At 49.6% G+C, this 15,522-nt stretch overlaps 1 protein-coding gene across 3 annotated transcripts in view; it reads left to right on the top strand.

Annotated features, from left to right (window-relative positions):
- The window catches only part of BID (BH3 interacting domain death agonist), a 44,432-nt gene extending 30,355 nt beyond the window's left edge, over positions 1-14,077 (top strand). For 2 of the 3 annotated variants that reach the window (XM_019757223.3, XM_074325130.2), the window contains exons 2-6: positions 834-903; positions 5,526-5,739; positions 8,733-8,872; positions 10,072-10,284; positions 12,579-14,077. In XM_019757223.3, the coding sequence (XP_019612782.1) occupies positions 892-903; positions 5,526-5,739; positions 8,733-8,872; positions 10,072-10,284; positions 12,579-12,590 (591 nt within the window). In that variant the 5' untranslated portion in view covers positions 834-891 and the 3' untranslated portion in view covers positions 12,591-14,077. Of the gene's footprint in view, positions 1-833; positions 1,036-5,525; positions 5,740-8,732; positions 8,873-10,071; positions 10,285-12,578 lie in introns of all 3 variants that reach the window. The other variant, XM_074325129.2, reaches the window with a different exon arrangement.
- Positions 14,078-15,522: the final 1,445 nt, after the last annotated feature.

Below are 15,522 nucleotides of genomic sequence, written 5' to 3'. Positions count from 1 at the left end.
GGTGACAGTGGCCTTATTAGTGGTCACAGTGATAATAAAACAGATTTCCTGAAAACTAGATATCCTTTATTAGCTAAGTTTATTCCTGTAGAAAACTCACAAATATAATAAGTATTTACTTTAAAAGTACTCATAGGGGGTGACCAGTTAGCTCAGTTGGTTGGAATGTGGTGCTAATAATATCAAGGTTGCTGGTTCGATCCCCTCATGGGCCACTGTGAGCTGTGCCCTCCATGAAACAAATAAAATGTTTAAAAATAAAAGCCGGACTTCCCTCCACATTTCATCATGTTTCCCCGAAAATAAGACCTAGCCAGACCATCAGCTCTAATGCGTCTTTTGGAGCTAAAATTAATATAAGACCCAGTCTTATTTTACTATAAGACCAGGTAATATAATATAATATAATACAATATAATATATAAATAATATAAGACCCAGTCTGATACTAATTTTTGCTCCAAAAGATGCATTAGAGCTGATTATCCGGCTAGGTCTTATTTTCGGGAAATGGTAGTACCTACCATGAGTTGAGTGGGAGCGTGGCCCCTGAGGTTGGAGGACGGACCCTGGAGCGCTTGCAGTGCCTTAGCAAGTCTCCACTGAGAAGAGCTCCAGAGTGCCCTCACTGTGCTGCTGGTGGGTGCCAGGCAGTGCTGAGGACAGTGACCACCTAGGATGAGCCTGTTGGGATGGCGAGTGGGCCACTGTGGGGCTGGAGCGCCTGGGAGCCAGGGCCTAGGACCACGTCTTTGATTGCTTCTTGAGGGTGCCAGAGGGGTGTCCCTGTAGGGACCAACACCCACCCTGTGTGTCTGTGTGTCCTCTTCCAGGCTGCTGTCTTAAGTACCTGTGAGCCAGAAGCCAGTCAAGCTGCCAGCTGCCTGTGCGATGGATCCCCAGGTCAGATGCTCGGCAGGAGGGCTGGGGGGAGCGAGGGCAGCTGAGGCACTGGTTCTTCTGCACGGTCGGTGTGGACCCGGTCACCAGTGTGACGACGCTGCAGGACGGGCCTCACATCTCCAACTGACTGGGGTGCAGTAAACACAGACAAAGCCCCTCTCGTCTCAGTCTCCTCCCTGCCTCTCTTCCCATCTTCCCCCCTCTGCTCTCCAGTCCTCCTCCTCCCTTTCCTGCCTGGCTGCAAGGAGACTTTCTGATTATTTTTAAAAGCTGTAGAGTTTTGGGAAGAGGTCACATAGGCCAGCCCCCTGCCGCAAGTTGGTACCTGAACTGTGCCTTGTCTATACTTCCCTTTGAACAAGCTTGGAAGAGAAAATCGTAGCATATCCAATCAAAAGCTCTTTACTCATCTGCTTACGTAAGTCTTCCTCCTTCCCTCCTCCGCCAAGTTCTGTCATGTCTTTGAGGCTGCCAGCCAGGCTCTTCCAGTCCACACCAGAGTCCCCAGCAGCGCCCTGGGGGAGGGATCTGCAAAAGGGAAGGGTTTGGCCGTTACTGAAGTCAGTGGCCCAGTTTCTGAGTCCTGAGCCTATAGCAGCCTCTGCCGCCTGGAAGGTCCTCAGTACGTACTGTTGAATATCCTTCTAAAGGATGGGAAGCACTTGGGAGTGGGAGAGCCAGAGAGCACAGGCTTAGTGAGCAGAGATGTTAGTTGCTGGAAGAGAAGAGATTTTGGGACCTCCCCCGTTGCGAAAGGCCTGTCCAAAGACCAGACACTCTTGTGTTCAGTGCCCTTTAAACTTGCCCGTTGTTGTCCCTTCCATCTTGCGACTTTCTGGGGTAATCTTGGGCTGCCGGGGTGTAGAAACCGCCTCACATCAGGCTCCTTAACCTCAGGAGAGCTCTCTCCCGCACTGGCGCCTTTCTCCTGGCATCCCTGCAGTGCAGGAAGGTGGATGTAATTACTCCCAATTATTCCCACTGCTCTTTTTGTTTTCTTTCAAGGTGCAAAACCTGGGGCACAAGTTGGCCAATGTCCCACAGGCTCAGGGTTCAGAGGGAAACACTGAGCAACTTCTGCTGACATGTTAGGGTTTGCCCCCCCCCCCCCCCGCCACCATCAGAATTTTCTTCCTGTTGTAGATTTTTTCCCTTGATTTATTTTCTGTTTTTAAAAATTGTGGTAAAATACACATAGCATGAAATTTACCATTTTAGCCAATTTTAAGTGTATAGTTCAGTAGCATGAAGCGCATTCACACTGCTGTGCCACCAGCACCACCACCATCTCCAGAACTTTCTCATCTTCCTGAACTGAAACTCTGTCCCCATTAAAGACTGACTCCCCATTCCCCATCCCTACCCCACCCCTCGCAACCCCACTCTACTTTCTCTCTGTGAATTTCTCTCTACTTTCTCTCTATAATAGCGACCTCATAGAAGTGGAGTCACATAGTATCTGTCCTTTGGTTTCTCGCTTATTTCGCTTCCTATGTCTTGGGTTTGGTTTGGGGTTTTTTTTTGCTATTTGTATGGTATCGCTCATCCATATTGTAGCATTCTTCTTTGACATTTTCGATATTTAGAAAAACAAAATAAGTGAGATTGATTTTTGTTGGTCTTTTTTTTTTTTTACTGTTTATTTGGTGCTTTTTCACCAGGATTATTCCAGTTTATTGAACACACTAGACAGTTTTCCATCCTTTTCTCTGTACTGGCACTGATTTTATAGGATGAGAAGTACTTTTGTCTCTTTTGATCACTTTTGTAATATTTCCAGCAAGACTTCCTAAGTCTTGATCATTTCTCTTAATGTATTTTTTCCCTATGAGCTAAAAGGATAAACAACTTATCAAATCTTTCATCTTCTGAGACTCCCATGTTAACTTACGTCACTAGAAAGATCAGAAAGGTCCTAGTTCCACACTCAGCATGTCACAGGCTCTTCATGTTCTCGGACTTAGACTGTCAGTCTTCTGAGCCGACTGCCGTGTCCTGGCAGAGTCCAGCCTCTTCCTCAAAATGGAGTCTGCCCGGACTGCTTTCCAGCTGACTGGTCCTAAACATTTGACTTCCTGGATTATTCACTCCTGGCGTCTGGACCGGTCCTTCTCTGATAGAGGAAGTGCTCTCCTTTCCCTCCCTGCCAATTCTTTTCTTTTTATTATACGTGGCAAGTGCAGACATCACTGGACTTGTGTCTGATAACCTGATCTGGCGTGGTTGGTGGCAACAGCCACTCTGCATGGAGGCTTGGGACACCTGGTCACCACCCTCTACATCAGAAGGAAGCCCTCGGGCAGAGGCTGCCTGTAGTAGTTTCCTGGGGCTTTTGGAACAAAATACCATAATCAGTGTTTCCCTTCACAGTTCTGGAGGCCAGAAACCTGAAAATGAGGTGTCAGCAATGCTGGTTCCTTGTGGGGCTGCTGAGGGAGAATCCCGAGCCTCTCTCCCAGCTTCTGGTGCTGCCGGCAGTGCTGGGCGTCTCTTGGCTTATAGACACATCACTCATGCTTCAGTGTGTCTTGACATGGCATTGTCCCCTGTTTAGGGCCCGCCCTAACCCCGTATGGCCTGCTCTTAACTTCATTACATTTGCAATGACTCTATTTCCAAACAAGGTCACATTCAGAGGTACTAGGGGTTAGCCCTTGAACATTTCTTTTTGGGGAATACAGTTCACCCCACATCACTGCCCCGGCCCTCCTTTTTTCTGCTAACCAGGACCTCTCCATGAGGCAGAAATGAAGCATATCCCTGAGTTTCTAAACTGCCTTATGCCACTTGGCTTCTGTAATAATTTGACAGTAGAGCTTTTGTATAACATTTTTCCTTTTTGTAGGAATAATTTTAGAGAAGTAAAGGCTGAAATATATAAGTACCTTGTTTGATGCATTTTGTTTATTTAAAACAATTTGCCTTAAAAACTGTCCTCTAAAAGTGTTCTGATCTTTCTAACGAAGAATATTAAGGACTCAGAAGATGGAAATAAATCTTGCCTGCACCTCATGTTATCCTCTGGACCTCCTACTGTCCAGTGTGTCTGCTTTGCATTTATCTGGGCAGATCTCAGTGTCCCTGGCCTTCCACATTAGTCCCTCTTTCATCCGGGGTGTTTGTTTAAGCACACCTGGCTGCTGATGCTACAAGTACTCACCTTGGTTTGCCAAGAACACTGCCCAAGTGTGGTCAGCACTCCAGAAACGTTGCCCTGTCCTGGCAGACACAGACGGAGGCTGGCCTGAGCGGCTGCTGCCGCTCCCCTCAGATTTCCCCCGCTTCCCTCAGGTCTTCCCAACCCCCATTTCCCTCTGGTCTCCCTGACCACCCCCTTTACCTCAGGTCTCTCTGACCCCACTTCCCTCAGGTCTCCCCACCCCCTTTACCTCAGGTCTCTCTGACCCCACTTCCCTCAGGTCTCCCCACCCCCTTCCCTCAGGTCTCCCCACCCCCGCTTCCCTCAGGTCTCCCCGACCCCCCCTTCCCTCAGGTCTCCCCACCCCCTTCCCTCAGGTCTCCCCCCCCCACCCCCCCCACCCCCGCTTCCCTCAGGTCTCCCCACCCCCTTCCCTCAGGTCTCCCCACCCCCTTCCCTCAGGTCTCCCCGACCCCCCCTTCCCTCAGGTCTCCCCACCCCCTTCCCTCAGGTCTCCCCCCCCCACCCCCCCCACCCCCGCTTCCCTCAGGTCTCCCCACCCCCTTCCCTCAGGTCTCCCCACCCCCTTCCCTCAGGTCTCCCCACCCCCTTCCCTCAGGTCCCCCCCCCTTCCCTCAGGTCTCCCCACCCCCTTCCCTCAGGTCTCCCCTACCCCCCCTTCCCTCAGGTCTCCCCACCCCCTTCCCTCAGGTCTCCCCCCCCACCCCCCCCACCCCCGCTTCCCTCAGGTCTCCCCACCCCCTTCCCTCAGGTCTCCCCACCCCCTTCCCTCAGGTCTCCCCACCCCCTTTACCTCAGGTCTCTCTGACCCCACTTCCCTCAGGTCTCCCCACCCCCTTCCCTCAGGTCTCCCCGACCCCCCCCTTCCCTCAGGTCTCCCCACCCCCTTCCCTCAGGTCTCCCCGACCCCCCCTTCCCTCAGGTTTCCCCGACCCCCCCTTCCCTCAGGTCTCCCCACCCCCTTCCCTCAGGTCTCCCCGACCCCCCCCTTCCCTCAGGTCTCCCCACCCCCTTCCCTCAGGTCTCCCCACCCCCTTCCCTCAGGTCTCCCCACCCCCCCTTCCCTCAGGTCTCCCCGACCCCCCCTTCCCTCAGGTCTCCCCACCCCCTTCCCTCAGGTCTCCCCACCCCCCCGCTTCCCTCAGGTCTCCCCACCCCCTTCCCTCAGGTCTCCCCACCCCCCGCTTCCCTCAGGTCTCCCCACCCCCGCTTCCCTCAGGTCTCCCCCCCCCCCCCCCCCCGCTTCCCTCAGGTCTCCCCACCCCCGCTTCCCTCAGGTCTCCCCCCCCCCCCCCCCCCCCCCGCTTCCCTCAGGTCTCCCCACCCCCTTCCCTCAGGTCTCCCCACCCCCGCTTCCCTCAGGTCTCCCCACCCCCTTCCCTCAGGTCTCCCCACCCCCTTCCCTCAGGTCTCCCCGACCCCCCCTTCCCTCAGGTCTCCCTGACCCCCTGCTTCCCTCTAGGTCAGCAATGGTTCAGGCCTCCAGGATGAGCGTATCACAGACCTGCTGGTTTTCGGCTTCCTCCAAAACTGCTCCAACTGTAATTTCCATGAAGAGCTGAAGGTGCTGGGCCATGAGTGGCCTGTGCCAGCTTTCCTGCTGGAAGGCCACGATGATGAACTGCAGACAGATGGCAACCGGTACAGCCACGTGGTCCAGCAAGGCCTGAGGACAGGTAGGCACCTGGCCCCGCCTGCCCTGACTTGCTGTCACCAGTGATGTTTTAGGGAACCTAAGTGCTAGAGTCTCAGTCTCCACCTGCGTGGTGCCAGTCCACCATATACGTTTGTGTCACATGGTTGCATGACCTGTTCTTGGTTATGCCAGCAGACCAGGCCTAGCTGAGTTTCCAAGTGGTTGAAACCCACTGAGTTACTTTAAAACGATTCTTTGTATGTACTTTACACTTTTATTCTTACATATATTATGCTTGTGCTTATCCACAAGACAGCTAGGGCATGGAAGTATTCTGAACCACATTTCCAGATGAGGAAACTGAGGCCCAGAGAAGGGTAAATGATGAGCCCCGTATGGAACAGCCGCTGGGCGTGGCCTCGCCCGGACTTGGGCCCCGCCTCGTTCCTTGAGCTGGGCCCCTTCATTGTCCCACGGGTGGTGCGTCGGGACCTCAGTCTGCAGACTGCCCTTCCTCACCCTCATCCCTGTGCTGTCCTCCAGCCTCAGCTTTCACTCCTCTGAGCCACTGGTGTTGCCTCCACAGATGGAGGCTCTCAGACCTGACTTCTGAGGGAGCAAGGCTTGGGCATGGGAGGTTCAGCCATTCCCAGATTAGGGCCTGGAGAGTGGTTGTCAGTCATGTGCACCCTGGGGTTCCATGAAGAACTGTTCAGAATGGGCCTGGGCCCGCTTTAGCTGCTGCACCACCATGTTCGAGGTGGGGGCGCTGATGTCAGCACGTCCTGCTGAGCTCACTAAGGCGAGCGTGAGGACCACACCCAGGCCTCCCTACCTAGGAGCAGGACTGACATCCTGCCGCCCTGAAATCTCCTGGCATAGGAGGTTGCCCTGCCCTTGGTGGCCGTGGGGAAGACCAACAGCCCATCCAGCCCTAGAATCTCTGGCTCCATGGGTGGGGGTAGGGCAGGAGTCCCCCGCTAGCTAGCCTGGGTGTGCCAAACACACTGTGTGCCTTAGAATCCAGCGAGTATGTCTTCTGGCCGGCCCTGAGCTGGAAGAAGAGCAGGCCCCTTTGGGGAAGGTTGGGAAGGTTTGGGGAGCAGGAATGGCTTTGCTGTCAGCAGCTCCTGCAGGAGTTCCTACAGCCAGAGGCTGTCCCCGGCCTGTCCTTTGCTCATCTACACCATCCCTTCCCTTAAACTGCAGAACCTGGCTGGACTCGGGCATTTGCAGAAGTGGTTGTGGGGCTCTGCACTTAACCTCATCCTCTGGTAGAAAACTGGCATGTAGATTGAACACCTGACAAGATTTGGAAGCAAAGGGCCAAATAGAGGCTCTGGCCTCATCAGTGGCCTCTGGTGTCATCGGTGAATTCGTTCACTCAGCTGGACGCAGATGAATCAGTTGCTGAAACAGGTAGAAAAGCATAGGAAGTTGGTGAGCAGAGAGTCTGCCGTGGGAGCTAAGGAGAAGGCGGGCACTGTTCTCTGTGGGCAGTCAGGAGAAACTTCGTGGCCACGACGGAACAGAGCTGGCCCTGAAGTTGGGTCCAGTTCAGTCTGGAGATTGGGAAGGCGACTGGCAGTTTAGCCCAGCTGTGGAGATGCAAAGGCCATGGCCTGTGGGAGGTGCTGAGTTTGGCTGGAACGCGTGAAGGATAGTGGACATCCAAGATGATTTGAGGCGAGGTGGTGACTTGTCACTTAAGCAGAAGTGAGCATGTGGAGGGTTCTGAGTCGGAAGTGATGTCGTCTCAATACTATGTGTGTCGTGGTCAACACCACGGCACAGAGAATGAGGAGGCAGTCACCTCGGGGTCCTGCAGGCACACTCACCCCACTTCCTGTCTTCTGACTCTGTGCCTAAGTGTATTGTGGAGAGGGGCCTGGAGGCAGTGAGTGGGGTGAGGAGAGGAGACACTCTTTACCCAGATGCGAGGTGAGAGCCCACGCCAGTGGTGGGAGTGGGCATGGGGCGGAGAGATGGCTGTGTCTATGCTGACGTAGACCTACCGACTGGTGGCGGAGGAGGCAGTGGCGACAGCAAAGACGGTGTGAGGATGAGATTTCTGTTCTGGGGAAGTAAGAAGCCAGAGGGAAACTGCGAGCACAGAAAAAAATATGAGATTTAATGGGAGAAATAACAATCGCTGGCATTTATTGAATACTTACTAGGAGCTAGGTACAGGGTTCATTCATTTACTCATTCATTCATTCATGCAATCATTCATTGAGCACCTACTGTGTGCCTTGCATTGTTTTTGGCACTGCGTATTTGGCAGTAAACAAAACATTTAAAAATCAGAGCCCTTATGAAGCCTACGTTCTGGTGAGGGAGTCAGACAGCAGAGACAGGTAAAATACATGATATAGTAGTGAGTACTAAGGAAGGAAAGTGGAGGGCATGTGGCGGTAAAAGTGGGGTGTCAGTCTTCGCGTGGCATTGGAGAACACCTAAAAGCAGTTAGAGAAGGAGCCTGCCTGCGCTCTGGGGAGGCCAGTGGAGCTGGAGAAGAGGGATTAAGGGAAAGTGGAAAGAGCTGCTGCCAGAGAGGCTGGGCAGATTGTGCACAGCTGTCTAGGTCAGAGTGGAGAAGGGGTTTTGCTGAGGGAGATGTGACTGGGGAAAGCACTTATCTCCACAGCCACCCTGGAGCGAGGTCTTGTGGCTCGGGAATGGCAGACGTGGGGCTCTGACTTGTCTGACTGCACAGCCTCTGTATTAACTGCTTAGGCTGACAGCTGTTAGAGGATGGGGTACAGAGCTGGCAGCCCCAGCATACTGACCCTGCGTGGGTAGAAGTGGATCTTTATTTAGGGAGAAGCCTGCTTCTCCAGCCAGTGTTTGCTCAGTCGGGCCCTTCCCTGGCCCTAGCAGAGGGAGCAACAGAAGCTCGCTCGGTGCATGGTGTGCTGGGGGGAGGGGACGGGCTGGCCTTGCTCCAAAGAGAATCACTTCCTTTTCCAGGTTGGGCTGGGGTGAACAGGCCTTTGTCTGATCTGTTTTGTCCACTGCCCCTGCCTCTGTCAGGTTCTGAGAGTCAAGAGGAAATCATTCAGAACATTGCCAGGCAGCTCGCCCAGATAGGGGACACGATGGAGTGCAGAATCCCCCCAACACTGGTGAACCGCCTGGCAGCGGAGTTCATGAATGGGAACCTGTCAGAGGAAGTAAGTGAGAAAACCCCTAGTGTCTTTTCTAGGTTAGCTGGGAAGTGTGGGGGCTTTCTCCATTGTCATTTGAACAAGGAAGTCTGTCCTCTGTCTCCTGTCAGACCAATGTCCAGTAAGGTGCCTCAATTCGTGACTGTCCACAGAAGAATTGGAAATAGAAATTATAGCATAGTTAATTGTCTCTCAGAAGAATTAAGTTACTTGACACTTAGGAAACCTGAACTTTAATTGAGAAGCAAGAGTTTGGGGATAAAAGCCTCCCCAAAAATGAACAAAATGTGTATGACTCTTCCAGAAATAACTTGCTTCAGTTTTAGGGAGCTGAATAAGAACACCAGTAGAGAACTTTTAAGTCGCCCAGGTGTGACAAGAAAAGTGACACTTTAGCCTACTGCTCTTGACTTCATGTTAAGAAACCATATACAGGTGTGTACAGTGCTGCTGCCATGTGCAGAGCCCTGTGGGGGATACAAAGATAGGTCTCAGGCACTATGTGTCCTGAGGAAACTTAGTGGGAGAGAAAAATAACCCCAAGGTCCTCAAATGTATGCCTACCCGAGTTCAAGAAAAGGTTCCATTCTTTTGATCACCAGCTAAAAATGCACGTGCCCCTCACTACCTAGAAGTTTATTAGTCCTCCAGGGTTTAGCCAGGTCCAGCCTCCTGCCCCCAGGAAGGTTGCTCCCTGTCTAGTGGTCTCTCCCCATCTGCTGTTCTGCAGCAGCCCTCATGGATACATAAGCACTTTGCCTTGGGCGCTCCCACAGTGTTCACTTATTTTGCATGAGAATCATGAGCCTAAGTTCCCCCCTCCCCCCCCAGTTAGGTCTGCACCAGGAACTTGGCCTGAGATGACTTAGCTAACTCTCAGGTGAACTGCCTCAGAGGCAGGAAGTGACTTGGCTTCTTCAGTTCCATCAGTGTCGAATGTGCACACACGGGGCTCAGGGACCATGTGTTTGGTTAGTGCGTCTCCCACTCGAGGGAGTCATCTCAGCCCTCCCTTCCATCACCTCTCACAATGAAATCGCTTCTCCTTCTCTCCTCCACACGCCTTAGCTATTTAATAAATACTTCCCTCTGAGAGGAGAGCGTGCTTCCTGCTTCCCGTGGAGGGCTGTTCTTCTTTTGACAGGGAAGGACATTAGAGGACTGGGTCCCCTGTGAGCCTTCTGTCTCCACCTCTGCCTGCACAGGACAGAAGGAGGTGCCTCGCTGATGCGCTGGACCAGCTCATGCAGACTTTCCCTAAAGACATGGAGATGGAGAAGGCCAAGCTGATGTTGACCCTGCTGTTGGCCAAAAAAGTGGCCGATCACATGCCATCCTTGCTCCAGGGCGTCTTTCGCACAACAGTGAATTTTATTAACCAGAACCTGCTCACCTACGTGAGGAACTTGTTCAGAAATGTAAGAACCAGCCGTCAGCTCCTTGCCGTTTCCCTGAGCCCTCTGGGACTCTGCCCGCTCCCCACACACTGCCTCTGAGGTCTGGGAAGCCAGCAGAGCCCTCTACCATCCTTTCATCCCTTCCCTCTGCTTCTGACACCCCAACCACAGGAAGGCACCTGCAGACCTTCCTGGGTAGGTGGAAAGGCTTGCTTTTGCTTTTATGAGCAAGTGGTAGGAGGTGGTAGTGAACATCTGATGTCCTTTGGAGCTTTATCAGCTTTATTTTTAAGATGTGCTGCTGTCTTTGGGTAAAGGCCTTCTTCGTACTATCGACAGAATCATGACAGTGGTCCAGACGCGTAGGTAGAACATGAAAAAAAGTGGCTGAGGGACCTAGCTGAGCGTCTCCAGTCTGCTCTCAACTTCACCTTCACGAAAACAAGTATAATTAAATTCTTTGAAAACATGCTCACCAAGGTTGATGGGGAGAGAGACAAAAAGGGGAGATAAGAAAAGGGGGGAGAGAACTATCTAAAACCTGCCTCAGAAAACATCTGTCCCATAACCAGGATATGAGAAGTCAGTTCTTCAAGAAGCTGCCAAGGAGGGCAGGCAGCGTCAGCTTCATAGACCTGAGGTTTCAGTGTCGGTATATTCTGTAAATGTGAAACGATTAGTGAATATTGGGGATTTTACGTGTCAGAAGCATTACTCGGGCTCTGACCCTCTCTTATTATTTACTGATAAGCCTTAAAAGCATTCTCCATCTGTCGTAGTCTTCAGTTATACAGGCGTTTTACAACAGGAGAATGAACATACATCTCAAATCAGGTGTTAAACCAAGCCTATTGTTGGAGGTAAGCCTGGGAAAGTTCCTGGACAGCCAGCAACCATCAAAGGGGGCAGTATCTAAGGTGTCACCATCTAAGGTGTCAGTAGCAGCTTGTATTAACAGCTTAGCAAACCCTGAGGGGCTCAAACACAATCTTAATTCTTTGGACCCACTACGGATGCGTCTTGGCACAGGTGATCCAGTAGCTGAGAATGTCCCTATGTCAGCACCTTGAAAGCTGTTTTTGCAGTTGTTTTCATGGAGCAGAATGTAGGATGCAGGGAAGTAAGGGTGGTGGCTCCAGAGAATGAGTTTTTGCACAAACCCAGCTTCACATCTATTGATTATGTCACTAGAGTTCTTAAGGACTGAATTCTGTTTAGTGAATATTAATTCTGGCTAATTTAGACCTTAGACCTTAGAAAATGGTAATCAATAAAGCAGTTACATCTACTAAATTAGGGGTGTGGAGCACCAGAAACTCACATGGGAGTTTGAAGAACGCAGATCTAGGGAGAGGACAGTAGTAAAAACATAACTGGATTTTCAGTGTGCTAAATAAATATAGACTAAAGGTTTGTTTTGATTGGAGAAGGGGTTATACATTCTAATTAATCCTTGAAGCAAATCAGAACATCCCAGTTTTAGTTATAGCAGAGACTGCTGGAGACTGCCAAATATCTGTCCTCCCCGTCTTCTATAGTCATAGGATTTGTAGCTGGTATGAATCCCAGGCTCCCTTATAAGCCAGGTGTGACCTGTGACTCACTTCTGGTGAGGGGACGCAGACAGACATGACATATCCATCGTCTGCCCTGTGTCCTTAAAGACAAGGAGTACAATGCCCTCCCCTCCCGGGCCCGTGGGCTGAACCATGGGTGAAGATGTGGGTACAGGTAAGGGACCAGGAAGAGAGGCTCCCGGGTCCTAAGATTGGTGTTGACTGCTCACCTATAGTTAGAGAAATAAACTGACATGTTTAAGTTATACTTAGATTATCTGTTGTAGAAGTTGAGTATACATTCTAACAAGGGCAAGGTATGCTTGTTACAAAGGAATGCTGTGCAACTCCCAGTAATTTACACAGGTTAGTAAATTGTGGCCAGAGGCTGAGTCAGGCCTGCCATTCCTTTTTGCAAACAAAGCCCTCCTGAAACACAGCCATGTTCATTCATTCGTAGATTGTCTTAGGCCGCTTCCACACTATGTAACTTCAGAATCGAGGTGTGACAGAGACGGTATGGCCTGCGGACCCTAAAATATTATCTGGTCCAAATTAGCAGAAAAAGTGTCCCTGCTGTTAGAGGAAAAGAAAAAGAAAACCTGGTCATCGCTTATAAGTTAGGGAAGAGGGAGGAGCAGCAGCAAATGGGAAACCACAAAAAAAGAATTCAAAACAAGAAGTCAGGAATGTGACTAAAAGTGTCGATGGTAAGAACAGTTAGACTGGCTAACTGCTTGTGTTTCCTTCTTGCTCTAGGAGATGGACTGACTGGATGTATGACTACAAAATCGTGTCTGGCTAAAACTTGATGTAGCAACAGTAGTGTACCTGCCCCCAGTGGAGATGGAACTGCGGCCCTTTTACAAAGTGCTTAGAGAAGACAGCTATTTATTTCTCACTACTTTAAAGGTCATGTTTGAAGCTGATGACCCATTTAGAAATCTCTACATTGATCTACTTGAATGAAAATGTCCGCTTGCACTATCTGAACGAGCTTCACACCACCTCCTAAGTCCATTACACACTTTGCCTTTATCTTATTTCAGATGTATAGGTCCCCACTTGAAAATTAAATTTAAAAGCAGATTGTAAGGCAGAAGAAAAAACTTTAATGTTGTTTGAAGTGCAACCTTGGGGCACAGCCTCATAGCAGACAGTGTCATGTATGGAGAGCAAGGAATGCAGACTTCTTTCACATGAAAAATTCCTCACAGGACAGGGACCATCTTAATACTAAGGAAGTAACAGCCTTCCTGTTTAAAAACCAGATGGCACAGGTTTTAGACTAAAGTTCTGTCCTCAAACAGTGGGAAAATCAGGCCTCAGGACGTGTTTGGCTTTTTTCACCCTGCTTTCCTTTCATTAAGAGTCAGGGAAAAGTCAAATATATGGTGATGGAAGGAGAACTGACTCCCGGTAGTGAACACACAATGTGATTTATAGATGATGTGTTACAGAATTGTACACCTGAAATCTATGTAACTTTACTAACAACTGTCACCCCAATAAACTTTAATTAAAAAAAAAAAAGTCAGGGAAAACCACTGGCAGTTCAGAGGTGTGGAGACTCAAGGGCCTGTCACCTGTTTCCAAACTCAGGTCACTAAAGGCATCTGTTCTCTTTCCAAGAAGTCAGGATTTTGATAAAGACTCGAAGCTGGTGGATACCAGAAGCTACTGTGTACATCCTGAGGGGAATGTAATTAGTAACCTTCTGTTTTCATTTTTTGCCTGTACCCAAGAGGCTGCATCAGGAGAGAACGGGAGTTTGTGAGCATAAAAGATGAAAAGCAAACTTAAAAATTCAGCAGTTAGATGTCTGCCTCTCCTAGAGACACAGTCAGAATTCAAGGACTAACAAACTCAAATCCCTTAGATAGTGCCCAAATAAACCAGGGAGCGCTTACATTTAGAAATGGTGCCTGCGTCTGTTCCCTGGGGTGCTGGGTCTGCATTACCTGTACTCTGCAGTAACATGTGTTACTGTTAACCTGACACTGGAGAAGCATACGAACAAGAGTAGTGAAGTACTAATAAATATTTCCTTGCTACCAAAAACACTTTTCTGTTCCTTCAACGTTTAAATTTATTAGAAAAGAAAAATGACTACATCGTTCATCATTAAATGGATGCCACTCTAGGGCTAGGCCTCAATCTGGTAGCTGCAATGTGTTGTAAATATTAAAAGCAGGTAGAAGTTGCCATGCAGTGTGAAGGCCTTCATTTGGAAATAAATTTTCCAGTAATGCTGTTAACTGTTTTGGAGTGGACTTTTTAAGAATTTGTATCAGTGGAAACAAGTTGAGTCACATATACATCCACACACTTCTTCATACATGAGTCAGTGAGCACAATTAGATTCTCACTAGGGGAAATATTTTCTTCAAGGAGCAGTTTAAATACAAGTAGTCGGGCCAGCCCGGTGGCTCAGGCGGTTAGAGCTCCATGCTCCTAACGCCAAAGGCTGCCGGTTCAATTCCCACATGGGCCAATGGGCTCTCAACCACAAGGTTGCCAGTTCGATTCCTCGACTCCCGCAAGGGATGGTGGGCTGTGCCCCCTGCAACTAGAAACGGCAACTGGACCTGGAGCTGAGCTGCGCCGTGCCCTCCACAACTAAGATTGAAAGGACAACAACATGACTTGGAAAAGAGGCCTGGAAGTACACACTGTTCCCCAATAAAGTCCTGTTCCCCTTCCCCAATAAAAAAAAAAATCTTAAAAAAAAAAAAAATACAAGTAGTTGACTCAACTAATGGAAGAGAAAACTAAAACAGCAAATGATCCCAGACTATCTAATAACTCTTAATCTTTCACGTCTTTCCACTGTTGCTTAAATGAACACATTAGGCCACTATTTTAATGCAGTTTATACACGTTTTGGTGTAACTTTTTCCACACCAAGTCAGATATACTTTCTTGGTCATAAAGCAGGATTGTCACAAGCCAGCGTTATAAAAAGATTCCACCATATCAAAAAGTGTTCTGATCTTGAGTACATATCAGCTGGTGGTAACTCAAGAGATACTCTGGAATTGGTGGTTTTACACTAGTAACATAATCCTTGGGGATGTAATTGAGAAGTGACTTTGTTTCACAAGAATGTTTCATCCTTCTTCATATTTGAATTAAGTGATGGAAAGTCCTTGGTTAAAGATGAAAACCTTTCTTTTCCAAAAGACGCTGGGCAGGGTGGCCAGATGGCTCAGTTGGTTAGAGTGCGAGCTCTGAACAACAGGGTTGCTGGTTCAATTCCCACATGGGCTGCGCACTCCACAACTAGATTGAAGACAACAAGCTGCCGCTGAGCTTCCAGAGGGCTCAGCTGGTTAGAGCACAAGCTCTCAACAACAAGGTTGCTGGTTCAATTCCCTCCATGGGATGGTGGGCTGTGTCCCCTGCAACTAAAGACTGAAACTGGCAATTGGACTTGGAGCTGATGGGCCCTGGAAAAACACACAGTTCCCCAATATTTCCCAGTTAAAAAAAAAAAAAAAAAACTGACCTCACAAACCAAAAAAAACAACAACACAAAAACCGCTTGGCATATCTGAAAGTTGCGTGGAATAGCTGGTGTATTCTGATCAAGTCACTCCTGATCTCACCTCTTAGGAACCAGCAGTAACTGCTGAGACACTCATAACTGCCTTAAAGGGTCATAGCTCTTCTTTTCCAACAATTCCATTAGCTGTGCTGACTG

This window comes from Rhinolophus sinicus, chromosome 1 (assembly GCF_057876585.1).
Source record: "Rhinolophus sinicus isolate RSI-liver-muscle chromosome 1, RSI-T2T, whole genome shotgun sequence".
Classification (NCBI taxonomy): Eukaryota; Metazoa; Chordata; class Mammalia; order Chiroptera; family Rhinolophidae; genus Rhinolophus; species Rhinolophus sinicus.
The sequence above is the reverse complement of the archived record's forward strand: the minus strand, read 5'-3'. Positions and strand labels throughout refer to the sequence as shown.